The sequence below is a fragment of the Lepisma saccharinum genome, chromosome 26 (genome assembly GCF_977018435.1).
Source record: "Lepisma saccharinum chromosome 26, izLepSacc3.1, whole genome shotgun sequence".
Classification (NCBI taxonomy): Eukaryota; Metazoa; Arthropoda; class Insecta; order Zygentoma; family Lepismatidae; genus Lepisma; species Lepisma saccharinum.
Genome location: NC_139254.1, coordinates 17,467,376 through 17,491,087, shown reverse-complemented (window position 1 = coordinate 17,491,087; position 23,712 = coordinate 17,467,376). Strand labels below are relative to the sequence as shown.

The 23,712-nt window shown below is 39.8% G+C and overlaps 1 protein-coding gene across 1 annotated transcript in view; it reads right to left on the bottom strand.

The window, feature by feature from the left end:
• The window catches only part of LOC145979395 (sucrase-isomaltase, intestinal-like), a 176,646-nt gene that overhangs the window by 105,262 nt on the left and 47,672 nt on the right, over window positions 1–23,712 (bottom strand). Inside the window, exons 17-21 of the mRNA XM_083112264.1 lie at window positions 21,505–21,805; window positions 15,336–15,477; window positions 9,821–9,954; window positions 6,638–6,776; window positions 2,698–2,983 (exon numbers count right to left, since the gene is read on the bottom strand). Of these exons, the coding sequence (XP_082968390.1) occupies window positions 2,698–2,983; window positions 6,638–6,776; window positions 9,821–9,954; window positions 15,336–15,477; window positions 21,505–21,805 (1,002 nt within the window). The remainder of the gene's footprint in view (window positions 1–2,697; window positions 2,984–6,637; window positions 6,777–9,820; window positions 9,955–15,335; window positions 15,478–21,504; window positions 21,806–23,712) is intronic.

Genomic DNA, 23,712 nt, shown 5'->3' with positions numbered 1-23,712 from the left:
TTCCAAGGCTACGTATGACGTCAACATCAACATCGTGTTCCTAGGATGACTCGAACCCACTATCATAACGTGATATAACACTACACTATATATATAAACAACTACTCAGAGAATTCAATGTTACACCTCTGTACAAAAGGAGAGTAGTATCACATCAATTATTTTTATATAAGTTAGTCAACGGGCTGGTTGACAGTCCAAGTCTCCTCCAAACATTAAAATTTAATGCTAAGAAGGACATGTTGCGGTTCAGGCAGCCTTTTTATCACAGTAAATCCAACTCAACAGAACACCAGAATTCCCCCATTCTAAGACTATGTATTAAACATAATGAAATAGTCAGAAACGGTGGAGACTTGGATTTCGCTATGCCATTCATGCAATTCCTGTCCGTCCTTCGAAGAATATCATGAATAAATAATAAATAATTATAGATGTTTTCTGTGTATATGGGTATGTTTGTAAATACAATTTGCCTGTATGTGTGTATATTTGTTTATATATGAGTATTTACATGTGTATAGTTATAAATGCCTCAGTCTGTATATAGATAAGTATCTTGTTCTACCTCAGTGAATATCATTTTTGGATTTATGTTCTCTAGAATACTTACGTTGGTGTTCTTTATGAAACGATTGTTGTAGTTTTGCTCTCCTTTTTCTTCTATTGTTTTTGTATTGTTGGAATTATAATTTTTTAATTGTTTAAAATATATATATATATGTAAGCCTATTGTAATTGGAGCGAAAGCTCTGTTATAGGTGAAATAAATAAATAAATAAATATATACTAGGGATGTGCCCAAGCCGATTACAGATGTATGAAAATCGTCCGAAATTGACATATCGGCATCGGTATCGGAATCGGCAAAAATCCGATATTTAAACCGGTACAGATTATACTAGAGTTTTTACCTTCTAATAAGTTTTATATTCTAGTTTTGTAAGATTTATTGAAAATTTGGTTATGATTATTGTAGAGTTTTTGTAATAAAATTATTTCAAACTCTCATTCAGAGGATCAACCTAACTATAAATCGGAAATAAAACAGTACATTGCTGAACCAGGATCTGCTGTTGTATTGGAAATTCAAAAATGAGTATTCAAACCTGAAGCAAGTGCTGAGAAAATACTTGGGCATACCTGCTGCATCAGTATTCAGTGATTGAGTGTTCAGTGTTGCTGAACAGATTTGTGATAAGAGAAGAAGTAGGTTACGTCCTGAAGTGCTTCCAAATCTCGTGTTTCTGAAGTTGAATCTGGCAGAACAGGAATTCATTTTGGATTTAAAAGAACTGCTTGTGTACTAATGTTTAATATCTTGAGAATCCATGTTCTTCTTAAAGGTTCACATAACATTTTGTAGATGCAAATGTACATTCGCATCTCTTGAGAATATATATGTATATACATATGATATGCAATAGAAATGTACATGGCAAATTTATTTTTGTCACGCTGAAAATAACATCCCATTTCTGTTTAATAATCTTATGTATCGGAATCGGTTAAATATCGGCATCTGTATCGGTTCCAAAAATTATCGGCGAGTACATCGGCATCGGTAAATTTTCAGCTTCGTCACATCCCTAATATATACCTAGGTACATACATCAAAAGAAGGAAGAGAATGTATAGTTGAAGTCCTAATTTGAACGCCAGTTCGGTATCTTTGACATAGCTCGAGAAGAACGCGTATCTGGAAGAGAATGTATAGTTGAGGTCCTGATTCGAACGCTAGTTCGATATCTTTGACATAGCTTGAGAAGAACGCGTATCTGGAAGAGAATGTGTAGTTGAAGTCCTGATTCGAACGCCAGTTTGGTATCTTTGACATAGCTCGAGAAGAACGCGTATCTGGAAGAGAATGTATAGTTTAAGTCCTGATTCGAACGCCAGTTCGGTATCTTTGTCACAGCTCAAGAAGAAAGCGTATTTGGTTTCGAGCCAGCGCTTGTTTTTCTAAGAAGCACTGTTGTCGCTTTCACCTGCAGTATTTAGACCTCCAACACGAACTGCGATGACGTTTCACTCCCAAAGTCTCCACATTGTATAAAAAAATAGCACAACACGAAAACACAACCTGGCAAAGATAACCGCAACATCGCGTTATGAAATCTGTAAAGAAAATGAATTGGCAACGTCTCATTTACTCCACGTGGACTTGACAAGTACTGTCAGTTCCTAAAACGGTCGCCAGTTGCGCCCCACTTCGTGCCACTTTTTATCCCGTACTATGCTTATATACCAAAGGAAAGAAAAATGTCCTTGCCCCCCCCCCCCATACTTTTTGCAATTGCCCCGTAGTTTTGTAACCAAATCGCCGCCACTGACGGACACTATTGGTGGGAAAGGTATGAGGGGAGGATATACTGGGCTCCACGTAGACTTGGCATATGGTTGTATTGTCAGAGGAAAATTAATCTTTCGGAACTTTCTTTGAAGTAATGGCGTTCGAAACAGGACTTCAGCTTTAACAGGGGGCTATATGGAACGAAGAAGAAAGAAAAGAAGACAACAACATGAAGAACTACGGGTGAAATACCAAACGATGTTAATAACAGTAATGCCCAATACATGTTTATTAAAAGTCCTTCACCTTGCTACCATACATGACTTCTTTCTATTTTCCACCTACTCTGTACAAATTAGTCAGGCTACTGAAGCTGCAAATCTGATGGAGGATGTAATCTACCTAATGGAACGATAGAATACCCCTATTCGGACGTCTACCTATTTCCACTTTCTTGGTTGCTGGTCCTTCGTAGAGCAATTCAATCGTCAAAGGTTCCGTCATGGAAAACGTCTCTCCCTGGGCTGCATAAACGTCCAGATAACCTTCGTCAGGGGTGAAGTTATCCGAAGCCTCGCCATTGACAAGCAGTCCTGTTGGAGTTTCGATGCCGTAGATGTTGAGGTGCGATATTCCTATTCCGTCAAGCACGCTCGGGTACGAATTCAGGATTTCTGTTGAGAAGGTATTCTGTAAAAAGGGAATGATACACTGTGATAATTTGTTTTGTATGCAACAATCTGCGTTGTTTTTTTAAATTTAGTGTGGATTTTGAGTATTTGCGAACAGAGTGGCACAGGATGTAGGAAAAGTATTACACACTTTTTTTTATATAAAAATGGATGTATGTGTGTGTGTATATGTGTGTGTATATGTGTGTGTATGTTTGTTCCGGCATAACTCTCGAACGCCTGGAGCAATTTCAACCAAACTTGGTTCACGTATGACTTGCAATCTGGAAAGAAATACTGTGGTGGTAAGACACCCCTGGCACTTCTAGGGGTGGGGTGGGAAGGGGTGATATGTAAAAATACTCCAAAACGACCGATATTAAATTCCGCACAGACAGACATCCGTGGCTCTATGCAATCCCGCACAACGATAGTGTTTCTCGGGTTGTCTAACATTCAGGCTGTTTTTGCGAAATCGACCGATATTCGTGTGGAATCCATAGTTTTAGTGACACTTCCAATGCGATTCAACTTGAAGTTCATCACCTATCGGCATGGGGGGTGGGGTGGAAGGGGGTGAAAAATAAAATGCCACAAATGACCTAGATTAGTGTCGAATCCATAGTTTTCGGAGTCGCTAAGCTAATTGGTGACATTCACGATCACATTTAAATTTATAGTTCAAATCACAAACCCTGACACCTTCTGTAAACAAAACCACCTGCATGCAGAAAGCATTGCAAACTCATAGAAGTAAAATAATCCACACGAAAATCCAGCGTTGTTACAGGATTCATTACGTAAGGTAAAACAATGGCAAATTTGTAGTATGGGATACGCTGCCGCAAATGACGTCTCACTTTAAACCCAATGCTATTTCTTTTTTTACTTATTGCTTCACCTTTATGGTTAACTCTTTGCACCAGTAATCATCCCATAAATTTGGCTTTTTTTTAAATATATTTTACTTGCATTTTTTAGACAAAATGATATAACATGGTAATGTATATTTCTAAGGTTTGATATAGATAGGAGTGTATTTGAAATTTGTTTGTACATTTTAAGTAAATTGTATCTTATGTAAATAAAATATATAATGGGCATAAACAGCCATATGCATTGCTGTAAGTCCAATAAATATTTTGATGATGATCAAAACAAGACAAAAAGTTCGTAAATTTATTGCGGTTGGAAACTTTGACAAGCATCCTAATAACTATTTTTGTTCCGCCAAATATAGTGCACTTCGTAAAATAACTTGGTGACATGGCAAGGCAAGATAAGTGTGAACATTTTGTAGTAATATGCATTGTAACTTTCAATGAGATTTGTGTACATAATGATATTTTATAACATTGGTTATTTTCTAAAAATAATCATGTGAACAGCAAGGAAGTAGTGCAACTTAGTAATATTGCCTGACTTAGCCTTAGAAAAATAACATGCCGAGTTCTATGCGTGAGGGAAAGTCTCCGTTTACTCCGAGCTTGTTTTCAAAACACCAGCAAGGACAGCCTTTGAAAAGGGGTGAGAAACAGATTCTACTCAATATTTATGTAACGTTCTGTCAGTGGTATCCTGAGAAACCAGTAAATGAAGTGGTTAAGTTGGTATCCCAGTGCAGTGGTGTGTCAGTGTCTGCAGTTTTAAGGGTTATGAAAGAGAGAATGACCGGGAGAGTAACAATGTATGCGGCTGCATATTCGTCTGATGTTTTGAGAACGGGTTCTCACATTCAGAGGCTCTTATATAAAATGAATAGGTGCGGCGAACTATGAGTGTAACAGCAGATGATTGCGGTCATGGATCAGCTGACGCGGAGTGATACATCGAATCGGTGAGACCGTTTGTTGGTGATTTAGACCTTAGTTACATTTTACACTATAGAATTCATTGTTTTCCTGTCTAATAGAAGATTGGGATAAATAAATACCCAGGCAACGTCGGGTAATCAGCAAGTAGAAAATACAACTCTACGGTCTCCGTGGCGGAGTGGTTAGCACACGACGCCAGGGGTTCCGGGATCGAATCCCAGCCTAGTGAGTGTCCATTCATCAGTTTCATCATGTCATCAGTCTTCCCCATCTTCGCGATTAGCCAAAAGTGGCAGAAAAGGGAAGTAAAATAAACTAAATCAATCAATCGATAAATAAAACTCCCTTCAGGCACAGTGCGCTACGACGCCAGTGGTCCAGAATTCAAATTCCGGCTTGAGCATAGGTGTTCTTTGTGTGTGTGTGACCGTTCAACAATTTAATCATATCACCACTCATCCTCATGGCCGAGATTAGCCAAAAGTGGCAGAAAAACGACACTAACTAATAATAATAATACTAAAAATCAAATCAAGAACTCTCTTCAACATACTGTCATTCATACATTTGGAGGCCTTGACTGAGAACATCCTCACCCCCTATAGAGGAACCACAAGGAAAGAAACCTGCGCAGAACCTCATCGCGCTGGCGGGTGGGGGAAAGGATAGGGGGAAGGAGCTTTACAGCGCGGCCACGTCAGTGTTGCCAGACCTATTGATTTCTCTGTATAATTCCTTAATAAACTATTGCTATGGAACCTCCAACGACTTGCTCAAACACACGTTTCCTGCTCATCTTACGTGTACATGGAGGGGAGATGTAGAGTGGAATAGGGGGGCAAAAGCTTTGATAAATGTTCAGTCGGTAAAGAAAAACCGCATTCCATCTCACTGTTTTATTGTATTGGTGGGTACAAAACAGGGGCGTAAATATCGTCAGGAGCCATCGAAAATTCCCTTAGTGTAATTGTAGTCGTATATATATATATTAAATGCAGCAACATAGAGGCAGCATAACTGACGAATAAAACATGTGAGTGTTAATAACAAGAAATTTGCTAGAGAATGAAGAAAAAAGTTCAATTACAAAGGAAATAATGTACCCCTCCCCCGTAGTTGCTTGAATCTTTCATGGGGTTCAAAATACTTAGTTTTCTATCCTTAATATACTATACTTAAATATTTAATTTTCTACAAAATTATATAGCGGCATGGACGTCCAGAAGGAAGTGCAAGGATGGTCGCCATCCCCTCCCCTTCTGGAAAATGAATGTTGGCATAAAAGTACCTATTATTTCAGACGTATAAGTTGATTTCATTCGCAGTAATTTACATCTATTTTTATAATAGGGATGTAGGAACGTGATAATTTCAAACTCAAGTGGTGTTTTCTGAGAGGGCAACATTATTACGGTTACCCGCCTGATAAAAATACATTGTTTCCGCCTCGCTGGAAGAAATCTGTGGACGACCCCTTGCCCTTCTGTGCGCACGCCTATGCCGCTCCTCCGCCCCCGTGAACGTCGTTCATCCGCTACTATTAGATCATCGGATTTTGTAGCACATCTGGTTTCCCAAGGAACAATCTCCAGATTTTTTCAAGTCTGACCTGGCAACACTGCCCCGAGCACAGATAACGGCAGGGAAGGTGTGCGAACGCTTTTCGCGGAAGGTTTTTTTCCTTGTGGTCGAGCTATACCCCACACTGTCGGCTTATATACCGACCATATCCCCTAAATGTGCCTTCGTGGCATTGTGCAAGGGGAACTTTACCTTTTATACCTTGGTGTATATTTCCATTCCCCTGTGATTTTTCTTTTAGCTTACTTTCTATCTATTTGATACTTCCTTCTGCATACCTGTGCAAAGGAGAAATTCAGAAGGTGATATTCGCCATTCTCGACGCTTCCAATAGACTCCCCATCGTCCCAGAACAGCTGACCAGTTGCAGTCTTCTCTGCTCCTAGCATCACCAGCAAAATAAAATTGTTCGTCCGGCTGCAAGAGAACACCATAAATTACTTTAAAACTGAGTTGTAAACAGCGTTTGTATGCTTTAAAAATTGTTTAAAATGTCATACTGAAAGTGTAACAGCAGTAAAACAACAACAAGAAAGAGAAAACAATACAACATGGAACATAAAAACTTTAAAAGGTACACTCGTACATAATTTTTGCAGGGTGTATAACAATCGTGATTTTTATTTTAAAAAAGCATCTTTGATGATTCTTTTTATTTAAATCAGATTATTTTATTTAAATCGATTTCTTTAAGAGACACGCTCAAAATTGCTGGTATGGTTTTTGGCACTTTACATATAGCTATGTTTTGTTTTCACACATTTTTCTGTTTCTGATACTACATATAATACCCTACTATGGATAGGCTATGTTTGTTAAATGTGTTGATGAAACTATAATACATAATTTCAGCAACTTTTCTTCCAGTTGAAATAAAACATTCTGGATGAACTCTATAATTATAACTTAAAATATTTGTTAAAGTCTATGTAGCTGAAGTTTGGCATTTTTTAAAATGATAGCTTTCAAAATATCAGCTGTCATGTTTATTTACAGTTTAATGGTAATTACACTATTTACGGTGTAACGTGATTAGTAAGGCTAGGATTTTGATGCAAATGCATCTTTCTTTTGGTAAAGGCAGAAACATTGCATAAGTAGATAGAAATGTGTTTTACACGTAACTGAATTAATTGGTATCTTTGTTAGGGCATTTTTTGGATATTTTTACGCTTTTTCGAGTAAAGGTCATTTTTTAAACTTTTAAACCGTTTGTCATTTTTCAGCCTTTTAAAAGTCATCTTATGCATTTTTCTACATTTTGGTGAAAGAAGGGGCATTTTACATGTAAGTGTAACCCTTTGATGGAGAGAGGTTCCAGACTCTCGTCTCATTGCCTTCAGCGCAGTTCTCAATAACTGTGTTTGAAGAAACAAAAAATTCTGTGCAGTATTGTTGATATAAGCTGTTGTGTAACAATTCAGCTCAAACAATGTGATTTCCTCTTCTATCAGTAAATACATTGTTGCCAGACTGATATTCTTAAAGGGGTGTAAGGGGTAATCCTTCCCGTAGTGCACCCAATAGTCAACCTCACTTCCACGTTAGTACACCTTGGACTGCAGACTAACGAGGCTCTGGCGACTGGCCCCATAGCCAGTATAATTTTGTTTGTGTTGTCCTGTGTTTTGTCCTTATTTGTACTGAGTGCTCCTTTACAGCCTCAGCTTTTAACGAAAGTCAGAAGATTTTATGATTTTAGTTATGCAACGTTAAAGTTGTTACGTGTAACGATAAGGGGCTGGACCCCGTATAGTGTGACGGGTGCAAAATAGCCTTAGTGCTGACGCACCCAAAATTTTAAATTCAAATCAAATCAAGTGATATTCTTAAAAAACAAGAGGTACAAAGTTTTGTGCTCTGTATCGGACATTTTGTCAGGGAAGCAATTTGCACTCAATGGAATTGAAAGTGACTTAACAGCAAGTGCCATTGTTAATTTCAAGTACGCTCCTCTTGTGTCGGTGGAAGTGGAGAGAATTTTTTCCGTATACAAGATTATCTTGTCCGAAAACCCACAATCATTCACTTTTAAAATTTTGCATATGATTTTCGTTATGTACTGCAACTCGGTACTTAAAGTGTAAGAGATGGTAAAAAGTGAACTTTCTTACTTGTACTACCATACGCAATTAACATGTGATAGATACTATAACGTTAATTTGTAATTTGAATTTGTCTTGGTAGTTTATAAATTTGTTTTACAAATCTTTCAGAATTTTTAGGTTATTTTACTAAGTTTATAGGGAATTTTCTTGCATGTCTTAGGTCATAAATGTATTTTTAAAGGCAATTTTTTGACGATTTTAAGGACATCAAAATTCTAGCCATAGTGATTAGTATTTTGTATATTTTTCTACACAGAATGTTTGCTATTTTTGCCTTTGAAAATTATTGAATTTTAAATTAAGAGAATTTAAGTGTGTTTACATACAGTTTACATTTTACATTTTTTCGTATGAGCTTCACACCATTAAATGATTACAAGATTAATGTACTTTCACCAAAGGTGATTCTGATATCTACAAAATTTTTATGTACATTGTTCCATAAATAATTTACATAAAGTTATTTAAATCGGTGATTAAAAAAAACACCTGACTTAAATCTTGATTTAAATAGTGATTAAAATCAATCCCCCTTGCTTTGTTAACAATTGTCGGAAACTGTGTTCTGACAAGAAAATGTTAAACATTTAGAGGCAGAAGTCAGTAAGTAGGTCGCAAACAGTTTTTATTTTTCAACATAATCTCCACCAACATTGATACACTTATAACTTATCTCATCGCTTTATCAGTCCCCCAAAAACCTGCTGCGTAAAAGTCTTTGGGCTGCGGGGCTGCTGTCCCAGCCACAGTCACACCTCACATTCAGCATCTTCATCTTCCGCGAAAATTTTGCCTCCTCAGTGCGCACACTTTTCGGAAATTCAAACGACCATATATTATGCTATAGGCTAAACTAACCTATTGCGGTTGCTGTGCTGTCTATTGTCACTCGCTTGTCAGCACGAATCATTTCCCCCCATGAAACCATCTCCACGTATAGTCCTCGAGTACAATCGCCGTTTTTAAACTGAGCTGCTCATGCGTGCGTCTCCTATCTAACGACTGCTAACTGAATATCATCAAGCTGGATTGTGCTGCCACCTAATGACGCTTCTAGAAACTACTCACTACTATTATATTTTCAGCTACCCCACACCAATGTGTGACCCATTTACTGGCTTGCCCTCGTATAAATGTGAAACCTACAGAAATGACTATGGGTTCGCGAGGATTCTTTCCGAGTGTCTCTCCATCAATTTCATCAGACCATCGCTCATCCTCACGATTAGCCAAAATCACACTGTTTAAAAGCTCCATTTTGTCCACAATCTTTTGCATCACCCGGTATGCAGATTTTAAGTAAATGACAATGAGAAATTATGGTTAATGAAAGCATTGTTCTTTCGTCCCTACCTGACTTGAGTGTTCAGTGCGTCCACTCCTGCTTGCACAGGGATGATGTAGCCACCCCTAAAAAACAACGGGGTCCTCAGTCGTTGGTCGGGTCCTACGGTGATAGCACCCTGGTCGCCTTCGAATGTTTCCCCCTGCAAGAAAAAAAGGGGGTAGTGTCGATATTATAGACAGGCTCGCCTAAAGTAGTTCAATTTCACATCTTCTCTCCTCTCTGTCTCTCACTCATTCTTCTCTTTCCTATCTCTCTCACACTTTGTTTCTCCCTCTCTCTATCATCTTTTTCCTACTTCCTTCTGTTCCTTCCTCTTTACCTCTCCTATCTCTTTCTCTCTCTGTCTTTCTTGCTTCCGTTTCCTCTTTCTTTCCTACTATCCCTTCATTTTCTCTTTCTTTCCCTGTCTCTCTCTTTTATTTTATTACTATATCTCGCCTCTTTTTCTCATTCTTTCACTCTCTTATTTTCCATTTATTTATCTCACTTTTATCTTTTACTGTCTCAGTCTCATTTTCTGCGTACCTTCATCCTGTTCCATCTTCCTGTCTCTCTCAGTCTCTCTCTCTCTCTCTCTCTCTCTCTCTCTCTCTCTCTCTCTCTCTCTCTCTCTCTCTTATTTTTTACTATATATCGCCTCTTTTTCTCATTCTCTCACTCTCTTATTTTCTATTTCTTTAACTCACTTTTATCTTTTACTGTCTCCCTCTCTTTTTCTGTGTACCTTCCTTCTGTTCCATTTTCCTGTCTCTCTCTCTCTCTCTTGCTCTGTCTCTCTCTCTCTCTTATTATTTTTATTATATATCGCCTCTTTTTCTCATTCTCTCACTCTCTTATTTTCTATTTCTTTAACTCACTTTTATCTTTTACTGTCTCTTTCTATTTTTCTGTGTACCTTCATCCTCTTCCATCTTCCTCTCTCTCTCTCTCTCTCTCTTATTTTTTTTACTATATATCGCCTCTTTTTCTCATTCTCTCACTCTCTTATTTTCTATTTCTTTAACTCACTTTTATCTTTTACTGTATGTTTCTATTTTTCTGTGTACCTTCATCCTGTTCCATCTTCCTCCCTCTCTCTCTCTCTCTCTCTCTCTCTCTCTCTCTCTCTCTCTCTCTCTGTGTGTGTGTCTTGCATAGAACCTTTCTATCACACTATTAGTAGGGACCTTGATTTTAAGGAAATGCGATAACACCGAAAAATTGTAATTACTGCAAAAGAAAAAAAGTATTTATTCAGTGGCCGCGGTAGCTCAATCGGTGTCGACCTCCGTGGCGAAGTGGTTAGCAGAGCGCGCTACAACGCCAGGGGTTCCGGGTTCGAGTCCCGGGTAAGGCATGGGTATTTGTGATTGTCTGTCCTGAAAAAGTCCTGAAATAGAAATGTGAATGAAATGATATGAGTGAATGTGATGGGGGAAGCTTCCGCTTAGGGGTCTTTCCTTTAAAAAAAAAAAAAAAGTCGGTAACGCGTCTGACTACCATGCTAAAGGTCCCGGGTTCGATTCCCGGCCGGTTCAAATCCGGGAACTTTTCTAACGGAAGCGGCCCCGCCGTCCACCCAGCGTCGAATAACATGGGTACCCGGGGGAAACCGTGGGGGGTAAAGACGGTCAGGGGCGTGGTGCTGATCACATCACCCCCACTCACGACCGGATCAAGAAACTGTGGGGCGATACCTCCACACCCCCTATACGCCTTCATGGCGTGGTGCTAAGCACAGGGGAACACTTTACCGTTTTACCTTTTAACGTGCTGAACACATTTTTCGCCCATTTGAAATCGCGAAATAACGCAACTTTGGCATAAAATGCGAATTGTGGCATTTTTTACAAATTTCAACAAATTTCCTGCTTAAACAACGAAAAATAACGTGAAAATTCAAAATCTTGTGTTTTAAGCTTAAAACAAAACAAAATGTACCATATCTACGCATGTAAAACGCACACCTTTTCAAATATTTGATCTATGAGGAAACTATAATGCTTGCTATGCATAGGATAATTCTGTCTTCTACACGACACCACGTGTGTAAATGTGGATGTTTCCCACTAATATTCACCTTCTATCGGAACCATTTGCATCACAGATGAAAGTGGCAGAGTTCTGACAGGAGATCGAGTGTGCACCTATCACCAGACGGGAGCCGAAATATCGGTATTTGTAAAAGAATTCGTAAAAAATCGGATTTCAATGCATCAAACTCTCACAAACAAGGGTAGGCCATGTGAACTAAAATTTAAAAAATACTAATTTAAAAGCACAGTTGAAGAATAAGTTTTAGTGTATATTTGTCAGGAAAAGTGTACTAAAAAAACGCAAATTTTTGCAAAAGTAAAATAAATACAGGCCATTTTGGAACATGATATCGCTTTTTGTCGCGCGAGAAATAATGCAAAATAACCTCCTCAAAAATAATTTCCAAGGTATTCAACTGTCATGAACAGACGTAGACCAATGTCCTACAATTTAAAATACTAGTTTGGTTTGAGTTGCTGTTTTAAGTCCACTTTATGCACAGTAAGGCTTATCGGGACTGGACCTACAGTTTACAGTGGGATCCGAACCACTTGTGCCTCCACCGGGTATCGAACCCGGGACCTTTGATTACAAGGCAATGACGCTACCACTGCGCCATGGGGGAGGCCCCTTAAAATACTAGTAAAAACACAATAAATGTATAATTTTAGATACATTTGGCAGAAAAATGTGCTATTATAAAAACGCGAATTTTGGGGAAAATGACACCCAAAAATGATGGTCCCTAACTATTAGTCCTAGACAGGCACGTATCCAGGAATTCCTTTCGGGGGGGGGCTCAACACCATTTTTTAAGGGGTATAGTAAGAACCTCACAATTGTATGTTTAAGACCAGTGGTGGCAATGGGGTTCCAAAACGAGGGGGGGGGTGCGGAGGGCGTTGCAAGGAAAGTTTACTTTCTCTTGGTAGCCAAGGCTTAACATTAAGAGGCCATAATTTTGAAGCAGAAAAATAAAAAATGGGGAGCAACTATCCCTTAAATCGTTGCCACTGTAAGGCTATCATTTTAATCAGAACGTGAAATCGGAACATTTTTTACCACTCGACTCCTCTGTTTCCATGCATTAATAATGTGTGCCGGAACCATCTCAGTATGTGTGTTTGTCCATTTCTTCTCATCAGGTATAAAAACATCTATGGTATCTTTGAGTGTTTTTACGAAGCTGTTACACATGCACGGGATGGACAATCCACTCGACAACGCGAGATTCAAATTGTGGGTTGCGAACTGGACGCAGACAGCTCTCGAATATTTCTCTCTAATTCGAGCCTGAACACCACTAACGTGTCTTGTCCTCCCATTTTTTCAGCTCTTATAAAAGCCGAAACCCACCAAATTGTTCCGATTCAGGCCTTAGCACTCACAAGTATTCAAAAATGCCTGTCACAGCTTTCTCTGTCTTGTTATATATCGGCACGAAACAAAGGAAGTCTTCTCGAATACAGGTGGATCACGAAACAATTAATGCATAATGAAAACCCTTCCGTCCCCAGCACATCTAATGGTTCGTCTCCCAGTATGATCAAATGCTTACTCATTTATCTCCAGTGACGTGCCCAAGGGAGGGTTGGTGAGGTAATAACCCCATTTGACCCAGTATTCCTTTTTTTTAAAAAAAAAGAAGAAAAAAAAAGAGGAACGTCAAAGACAGGGAAAAAATGGCAAAATCAGGACTGACTACCAAAAATAGTATGCGTAACCCCTCTCCCTTCCGAAAATCCTGGGCACGCTTAAACAAAAGTATTTTTTTATATCATGAAATTCTCAGACTGCATATACGAAATTTAGTTCTGGCAAAACTAAATTATCACTCAAAACTTTGATTTTCAGTTGATCTATGCAGCTTATTTCTGTTTTAATATCCGGTACTGATTAAATATTCACTTTAGAGAGAGAGAGAGAGAGAGAGAGAGAGAGAGAGAGAGAGAGAGAGAGAGAGAGAGAGAGAAAGAGAGAGAGTCCTTGATCTCTTCGGCCCTCGAACCGAGCTAGCACTACTCTGAGACCCCGGAAGTTCTGCTGTCGTCAATGTCTTCATTTTCGAATCACTATATCTTATAAAGCAACCAGAGGACGCTGACTGATCTGATCACCAATCGACTGTATGAATTGTCACACTTACCTCTGAAATCTCATTAACCGATTCTTTGTACAGATCAATCGAAAAATTGAATCGGCGTATTTATATACTCATTATATTGTAGAACGTTCCGCAGATAAAACGATCGTTAATATCGCCAGTAATTGACTCCTTCTCTCATTCAAGAACGTACCCTCTCCCGCCTTCCAGAGATTAGAAATTACAACGAAACGCCCTACGTGTGGCTCTACCTTTGTTGTGCAGCATCCAAATGCTGACAAGTCTCTACATAGTCCTCAAGTGCGCTGAGTCAACACCGAAAGCGCAAGAAAAGTGTACGTGCAATATTACCAACAACAGGGTTATAGAACATTCTCAGTCTTGCCTCGATACTTGTCTATCTCCTTAAATCATCGTTACATTATTCAAAAAGCCAAAAACCTAATTTTATCTAGTGTAAAATAAAAAAAATCATGGGGGGGGGGGGCTCGAGCCACATCAACCCCACCTTGGATACGTGCTATTAACAATAACAGGGTTATAGAACATTCTCCATCTTGTCTCGATAATTATTTCTCCCAAATTATCATGACATTTTTCAAGAAGCCAAAATCCTAATTTTATCTAGTGTAAACAGAAAAAAAATCCTGAAGGAGGGCTCAAGCCTCCTGTTTCCCACCTTGGATACGTGCTATTGACTCTCCGTCTTGTCTCGATAATTATTTCTCTCAGATTTATAAATTTATTATCTTCACATTATTCAAGACGCCAAAAATCTAATTTTATCTAGTGTAAATTTAAAACTTTCCTGAGGGGGGGGGGGGGCTCGAGCCACCTCATACCCACCTTGGCTACGTGCTATTAATAATAACAGGGGTATAAAACATGCTCCGTCTTGCCTCGATAATTATCTCTCTCCTTACATTATTTTAACATTATTTAAGAAGCCAAAAACCTAATTTTATCTAACGTAAAGTGAAAAATTTCCTGGGGATAGGGTCGAGCGCCCTGTGCCCCATCTTGGATACGTGCTATTATTAATAACAGGGTTACGGAACATTCTCAGTCTTGCCTCCATAATTATTTCTTTCCTTAAATTATTGTCACATTATTTTATTTCACACCACAAGAAACAAAAAAAAACTCATTTTATCTAGTGTAAACCTAAAACTTTCGGGGCGGGTCGAGCCCCCTAAGCCCCCCTCTGGATACGTGCCTGGTCCTAGACATTACAAGATGCCACACATTCTTGAGCGTGCGTGTGTGTGTCTACAGAACATAAGTTACAAAAGTTTCTACGGCGCCCATGGTTTCTAAAATGTATCACTATCAATGTTCTCCCTCAAAGTGTTCTTATAGGCTATTTATTACATGAAGATTTAAGGGTCCATGTGTCTTACCGTTGCCCCATAATACCAAGTTCCACCAGGTAAGGTGACATTCACTTGAGTGGCCCCTTCATAGAGAATAGGCGCAATGACAATAGCTGAGCCCCACAGGAACTGCTCGTCTAGGTCCAGGAAATCGCGGTACCCTGGAAATCTGAGAGCGAAAAGTATAGATTAGAGCACAGTGCAAAATATAATTATCATTTCAAATGCCACTTGCTGCAAATATTATTTGTATATAATATTGATACACACAGTGCAAACTGTTTTCGACGATTCACCAACTTCCGTCTATGTCAGGAATTCACATATAAACAGGAAGTGAAATAGTGAAAACAAAATTTTCTTGCAAGGCTATCTACTTTGAAATTGCTTACTTTAGATTTTGTTATTCTTTGTATCTTTCGAACTGGTCACTATGAAAGATAAAGATCTCCAAATGTAGTACAAATAACATTTTTAGTTTGTAATGTGCCTATTCCTTCAATTCTAGCCGGCCCCCGTGGCAGAGTAGTTAGCACATCGCTACGGGTTCGTATCCTGACCTGGGCATGGATGTTTGTGAGTGTCCATTCATTAATTTCATCATGCCATAATTCATCCCCATCTTCGTAAATTAGGCAAAAGTGGCACAAAAGTCGAAGTAAAATAAAGCAAATCAATCAATCCATGACCTTCAATTCTAATCCAAATACGGCTTTGTGGTTAGATATTTAAAGCATAAAGTCTATTTATGATAACCAGTACATTGGACGAAAAAACCGCCACATGACATAAAGAGTTGCAGAGCATTTTTGACACTTAAATAATAAAGACGTTTTTTGTTTTGCAGTGCCCATTTAAAAAAAACAACATGAAATTCGTTTCAGAATGTTAAGGTAACAACTACTGCCAAAAGTTAATTTCTCTGTTCTCTTGGTTTCTTCTTGATCTTTCTATCTCCCCCTCTCTGTGTCTACCTTTCTAGCTTTCTTTTTCACTCTGATTTTCTCTCCACTTCCTTAGTCTCTCTCTCTTTCACTCTGATTTTCTCTCCTCTTCTCTTCCTTCCTCTCTTTCTCTTTCACTCTGATTTTCTCTCCTCTTCTCTGCCTTCCTCTCTTTCTCTTTCACTCTGATTTTCTCTCCTCTTCTCTTACTTCCTCTCTTTCTCTTTCCTTCTGATTTTCTCTCCTCTTCTCTGCCTTCCTCTCTTTCTCTTTCACTTTGATTTTCTCTCCTCTTCTATGCCTTCCTCTCTTTCTCTTTCACTCTGATTTTCTCTCCTCTTCTCTTACTTCCTCTCTTTCTCTTTCACTCTGATTTTCTCTCCTCTTCTCTTACTTCCTCTCTTTCTCTTTCACTCTGATTTTATCTCCTCTTCTCTGCCTTCCTCTCTTTCTCTTTCACTTTGAATTTCTCTCCTCTTCTATGCCTTCCTCTCTTTCTCTTTCACTCTGATTTTCTCTCCTCTTCTCTTACTTCCTCTCTTTCTCTTTCACTCTGATTTTCTCTCCTCTTCTCTTACTTCCTCTCTTTCTCTTTCACTCTGATTTTATCTCCTCTTCTCTGCCTTCCTCTCTTTCTCTTTCACTTTGATTTTCTCTCCTCTTCTCTGCCTTCCTCTCTTTCTCTTTCACTCTGATTTTCTCTCCTCTTCTCTTACTTCCTCTCTTTCTCTTTCACTCTGATTTTATCTCCTCTTCTCTGCCTTCCTCTCTTTCTCTTTCCTTCTGATTTTCTCTCCTCTTCTCTGCCTTCCTCTCTTTCTCTTTCACTCTTATTTTCTCTCCTCTTCTCTTACTTCCTATCTTTCTCTTTCACTCTGATTTTCTCTCCTCTTCTCTGCCTTCCTCTCTTTCTCTTTCACTCTGATTTTCTCTCCTCTTCTCTTACTTCCTCTCTTTCTCTTTCACTTTGATTTTCTCTCCTCTTCTATGCCTTCCTCTCTTTCTCTTTCACTTTGATTTTCTCTCCTCTTCTCTGCCTTCCTCTCTTTCTCTTTCACTCTGATTTTCTCTCCTCTTCTCTTACTTCCCCTCTTTCTCTTTCACTTTGATTTTCTCTCCTCTTCTATGCCTTCCTCTCTCTCTCTTTCACTCTGATTTTCTCTCCTCTTCTCTGCCTTCCTCTCTTTCTCTTTCACTCTTATTTTCTCTCCTCTTCTCTTACTTCCTATCTTTCTCTTTCACTCTGATTTTCTCTCCTCTTCTCTGCCTTCCTTTCTTTCTCTTTCACTCTGATTTTCTCTCCTCTTCTCTGCCTTCCTCTCTTTCTCTTTCACTCTGATTTTCTCTCCTCTTCTCTTACTTCCTCTCTTTCTCTTTCACTCTGATTTTCTCTCCTCTTCTCTGCCTTCCTCTCTTTCTCTTTCACTTTGATTTTCTCTCCTCTTCTATGCCTTCCTCTCTTTCTCTTTCACTCTGATTTTCTCTCCTCTTCTCTTACTTCCTCTCTTTCTCTTTCACTCTGATTTTCTCTCCTCTTCTCTTACTTCCTCTCTTTCTCTTTCACTCTGATTTTATCTCCTCTTCTCTGCCTTCCTCTCTTTCTCTTTCACTTTGATTTTCTCTCCTCTTCTCTGCCTTCCTCTCTTTCTCTTTCACTCTTATTTTCTCTCCTCTTCTCTTACTTCCTATCTTTCTCTTTCACTCTGATTTTCTCTCCTCTTCTCTGCCTTCCTCTCTTTCTCTTTCACTCTGATTTTCTCTCCTCTTCTCTTACTTCCTCTCTTTCTCTTTCACTTTGATTTTCTCTCCTCTTCTATGCCTTCCTCTCTTTCTCTTTCACTCTGATTTTCTCTCCTCTTCTCTTACTTCCTCTCTTTCTCTTTCACTCTGATTTTCTCTCCTCTTCTCTTACTTCCTCTCTTTCTCTTTCACTTTGATTTTCTCTCCTCTTCTATGCCTTCCTCTCCTTCTATTTCACTTTGATTTTCTCTCCTCTTCTCTGCCTTCCTCTCTTTCTCTTTCACTCTTATTTTCTCTCCTCTTCTCTTACTTCCTATCTTTCTCTTTCACTCTGATTTTCTCTCCTCTTCTCTGCCTTCCTTTCTTTCTCTTTCACTCTGATTTTCTCTCCTCTTCTCTTACTTCCTCTCTTTCTCTTTCACTCTGATTTTCTCTCCTCTTCTCTTACTTCCTCTCTTTCTCTTTCACTCTGATTTTCTCTCCTCTTCTCTGCCTTCCTCTCTTTCTCCTTCACTCTGATTTTCTCTCCTCTTCTCTTATCGATTTAATTTTCTCCCTCATCCCATTACTTATCTTGCCTTTTCTTGGAGATATCCTTCCCTTTCGTGCTCAGCTTCCCCTCCTGTTTCTCTGTATATGTCGTTGTTTCTTTCTTCATTTCTAGTTCTCCTTTCTCTCCGTCTCAGTATCTCTTTCTTTTCCCCTTATTTTCTACCGAATGTGAAAAAATTGGTATACGCAACTTATTTACTTAAAAAAAGTAACTAATTTACTTTTCTCATTATAACAACTCGGTGGCGGATTCAGAAGTTACAGTTATGAGGAGCGAATTTCAATTGGGTGCATCACTTCACCTGGAATCAATTCTAACCTACGCTTGCACTGTTTCATGTAAACAATATATCGTACTGTACACGGGAACCAGAGGCGTGGCGTGCATGTAGCCGGTGTTACCGCAGGCAACAGCAAAATGTAAAGAATTAAAAAGTTGTTTAAATAAAATGACAACGTTGTTAAATACGTTATTGAACACTGTTGCCGTAGATATTGCCTAGGACATTTTTTCTGCAGCCGACAGAAGCGAAGAGGAAGGCCTTTCCGCTACCCTGAAGAGGCAACAAGGGAGAAGAGGGTGCCAATGCAAGGAAAGAGCGGGAAGGACTTTGGGGCATAATGTGCTATAGGGTTATTCATATGCCTGTTAAGGGGCCCTGTTGCCGTTCAGATCTACCTTATCAGCCAGTGTTGTCACATCGGATTGGCAGAAAAGAGCCAAATCCCGCCTAAAATAGGAATACCATTTCTGTGAAGCAACTAGAGGTAGACTGCAGAGCCAAGGCTGGATTGAACTACGACTGAGACCAGTTAGGTAATAGACGAAAATATAGTTCCTTGGTGTGATTCGTGATTTGGACAAACCTTGCTAAAAAATACTAAGTTGGCAACAGTAGTACGTGCAGCTGGGGGCTTCCTTTCCACAAAGGAGCGGAGTTCTGTCGTCTGCTCAGTGCTCACCACACAAACGTCAAACTGACCAGAGAAAAGTGTGGTTCTTCTTCTTCCCCTTCGCACCTCATTGCAAAGAAACAGAATCAGATGAAGAATTGACAAGGGTCTACCACTATTCATTGGATTTTCGTGGTAACTGTCTTATGAGTGGTAGTTCTTTCTAGGAGTGTTTGTGGCTAAATCACTGTGCTGATTGCAAAACAAGAACGAAATGAGCAAATATCTAGCCAGAAGACATGTTTTCTTTACCGGGGGAGGGGGGGAAAACGTCTAGCAGGCATAATTGTCGTACTGATAGCCGGTAACACTTTTGAAAAAGTCACGCCACGCCACTGACGGGAACCAAAGTATTCGAATACTGTTTTACAAAACTAGGAGTCCAGGGCTGAAGCAGACAATTGTTATCCTAATGCCTCCCATTCCAACGGTAAACCCAGCGATCAGATGAAAAGGAGTCAAGTGAAAAAACAAAGAAAATGAAAATCTACTCTGAAGCGGTCTCTGGTTCGATCCTCTTTTGAGGCATATTGAGCAGTGTTTCTGATCCAAATTCAAGTTTGAGTTCTTTAAGTCCACTTTATGTACAGATAGGCTAATCGGCACTGGACCTACAGTTTAAAGTGGGATCCGAAGCACTATTTGCTTTCAGCGGGTATTGGAACTGCTTGATTACAAGGCAAGAAAGTTGCCAGCGCGCCATCCGGGAGGCGAATTTTCTCTTTCCAGTCAACTTGTGAATGCGGTTTCATTTCTTGCTCTCTGATTGGCTGTTAGAAAGTTACGGTCCTGTGATTGTGAGAATGTCTTATTTCCTATTCTTAGCGCAAATTTGCTGCTTTCTAATCTAATCAAACCTTACCTAACCTAACGTACAGCGCAAACAAGATATTCTCACAATCACAGCACCGTAACCTTCCAACAGCCAATCGGAGAGCAAGAAATGAGACTGCATTCACAAGTTGACTGGAAAAATAAAATGCGCGTCCGGGGGGGACCCAGGATCCTAATTTTAACTGTATGTTCAGTTTCCATTAACCTATCACGGGCAGTGGCGTGCCCATACTTTTCGAAAGAGGGGGGGGGGGTAATGTGTAGTTTTTTTATGTAGTCAGCCCTCATTTTGCCATATTTTCCTGCTTTTGACGTTCTTTATTTTAGAAATGCTGGACCAAAAGGGGGGTTATAACCCCCACCAAATCCCATTGGGCACGCCACTGATCATGGGCACAAAGTGGACTTAAATCAAACTTTAAAACATATTCTTGGCAATGTAAGACAGAGCCTTTGAGTCTTACAAAAAAAAATAGAAGGCACAATAATCTAAAAGCCTGGTAGTTGGAAGGGGCGATCGCCTCTATCGCCCCCCGTGTGGATGCGCCCTGTCATCAATAGTGTTGGGCGATATATCGTCCAGACGATATATCGCGATATTGATAAAACAATCGTCCAGGCTATATCAACTAGACGATATATGGTCGTATTTGGTTTGGTCTGAATTGGTGATTTAAGTCCACTTTATGCACAGTAAGGCTAATCGGGACAGGACCTACAGTTTAAAGTTGGATTTGAACCACTACGTGCCTCCACCGGATATCGAACCAACGACGCTATCACTGCGCCATGGGGAAGGTCATTTTGGCTACATATATCTTGGAGACGATATGTCGCCGATATCACGATACGGAAAAATATCGTATTGTCTATGACGACGATATATCGCGATATCAAATTTGCGATAGCCTATCGTCCATCCCTAATCAACAACCCAATATATGTCTTGATCGACTGATTGATTTGCTTTATTTTACTTCGCTTCTTGTGCCACTTTTGGCTAATGCGAAGATGGAGATGAGTGATGATATGATGAAATTGATGAATAAGCACTCACAAACATTTATCCCCAGGCCGGGATTCGAACCCGAGCCCCCTGACTTCGTAGCGCGCTATGCTAACCACTCCGCCTCGGGGACAGGCCTTGGATATTCCGAATAGTATGTACTCACTCGTGTATCATGGAACGAAAAACTGTAGTGCCCTCTGTATGAGAAAGGTACAGCTGAGTGTAAAGGTAAGGAAGTAAATTATATCGTAAGGCAAGGGACTCGCTGCTGGCAACACCGACTGTTTCCGGCCAAGTGCAGGGATCCTGTTCCCTTGCTCCAATCGTGTTGTGGTTCCTTGAAAATGGATAGAAGGCTCCCAACTGCATCCATCGCTGGCAGAGCTCCTCGGTTGTTTCCGCATTGAATCCACAGATGTCAGCACCAACAAATGGCATGCCGAACAGGTTGAAGTTCAATATGGCTGTTGAAGAAATGAGAGTAACTATACAAACAAATATTAAGTTATTTATGCGTGCTACAAGAATATGTTCCTTACAACATTTTCTTAGATAAGGTGCCATCATCCTGAAATAAATGAAAACACCCTCTATGGTTTTTATATAAACAACCATTTATCTTGGCCATAGACGAATCTTGAATTTGTACATAATTATGTTTTACAGGAACTAGTGGATCTCAACATACGTGAACTCGCAGCCCGGTAAACTTCTTTGAGAGACAGAAAAATTCAATTTCAATATACAGTGTGTCCAAAAATGATTATCGGAGTTTCAAGAAGTTGGTATATTGCAACAGACGAAGGTGAATGTTTATATCGTACATGCACGATAAGAACGGCTGTGGAAGTCTTGTACCCTGAGATCTTTAACATTTGTTTCCCATCAGTCAAAGCGGAGTAGGTGTATTACAAGATGGCGACTCCCTTGCAGAAGTCTTTTTGTGGGGGCTTCCACGATCCCCTGACCTCACACCTTCCGACTTCTTCTTGTGGGACTATGTGGAAAATAAAGTGTACGTACCACCGCTACCTGCCGACTTTCCACACTTGAGATACAGGATTGTTGCAGCGATGCACGTATCCAGAAATTCTTTTCCGGGGGTGGGGGGTAAACATCATTTTTTTTACAGGGGTATAGATAGAACCTCGCAAGGTTTAAGGTCGATGGTGGCGATTCAGTTACAAAACGGTGGGGGGGAGGGGGAACGTGATATCGGGACATTTTTTATCACTCGACTCCTCTGTTGCAATGTACGGACGTTGTGTTTGTGCTGAAACTATCTTAGTATGTGTATGTGTCCGTTTCACGAAGCTGTTATGCAATGGACAATCCATTCGAATGTTTTGATTTGATTTGATTTATTTTACTTCGCGTATTGTTCCTCTTGGCTAATTTGCAAAGATGGGGATGAGTGATGAAATGATGAAATTCATGAATGGACATTCACAAACAAAGGCCCGAGCGGGATTCGAACCCGGATTCTTGGCGTCGCAGCGCGATGTACTAACCACTCAGCCACAGGGTCCGGCCCATTCAAATGTGTTCTCCCAGGTTTGGATATGATCCTTTATGGTGTTGTCGCCTGCCTTCGAAACGTAACCTTAACAAAAATCCTAATTTTCCATCCCTGTGACTTGGATCTTCAAGATTTAGGAAGAATTCAGACCGAAGGCACACACACGTCGTTTGCAATGAGTGACCCAATGAACAGAAACTTTTCACACCGTAGCGGCACGACAGGCTGCACAAGCCTGTGTTCGATTTGTGAAATCCTCAAGTGACACGTATAGCTTGTGGCTTCAGTGTGAAACCTGGTGGGTCAATCTCATTGTCACCTTGAAACGGCAGCTCGTGTTGACCGCAGAATACAAATATCTTGTCAACCGATGGGAATGTCCCTTAGTTTTATTCTATCTCCTTTTTCTGTGCTTGTTAATTAAACAGGCAACATCTTACGGTTGGGCATACCGTTGGGCTTTTTCTAGGCATCAAAAAGTCACATAGACACATTAAAGTGCAATCCGTACCTCCACCAGGAAATCAACCCAGGTCCCTTTGCTTATACCGGCTGATCCGTTTGAGATGTCAGAAAAGTAAACCTTTATACACAAGAGGTTAACGTACGTATCTCCGAGTAGTTTGTTGTAATATAAGCAGAAAGGATGTAAGTTTCGAATTCAGCCACATGGCGACGCTAATGTGCATGGTAACAAAGATGGTGATCACGTCACAACAGCGCACACAATATATCGTAAGGTATGCGAAATTTTAGAGGATTACAGTTCGGCAGAATTAACTTGAGAGAAATGGCCGCTCTGTGAGTGATGCATCTGCGCTCGAATTGGCTAGAGCAGGGGACTTCCCGCTG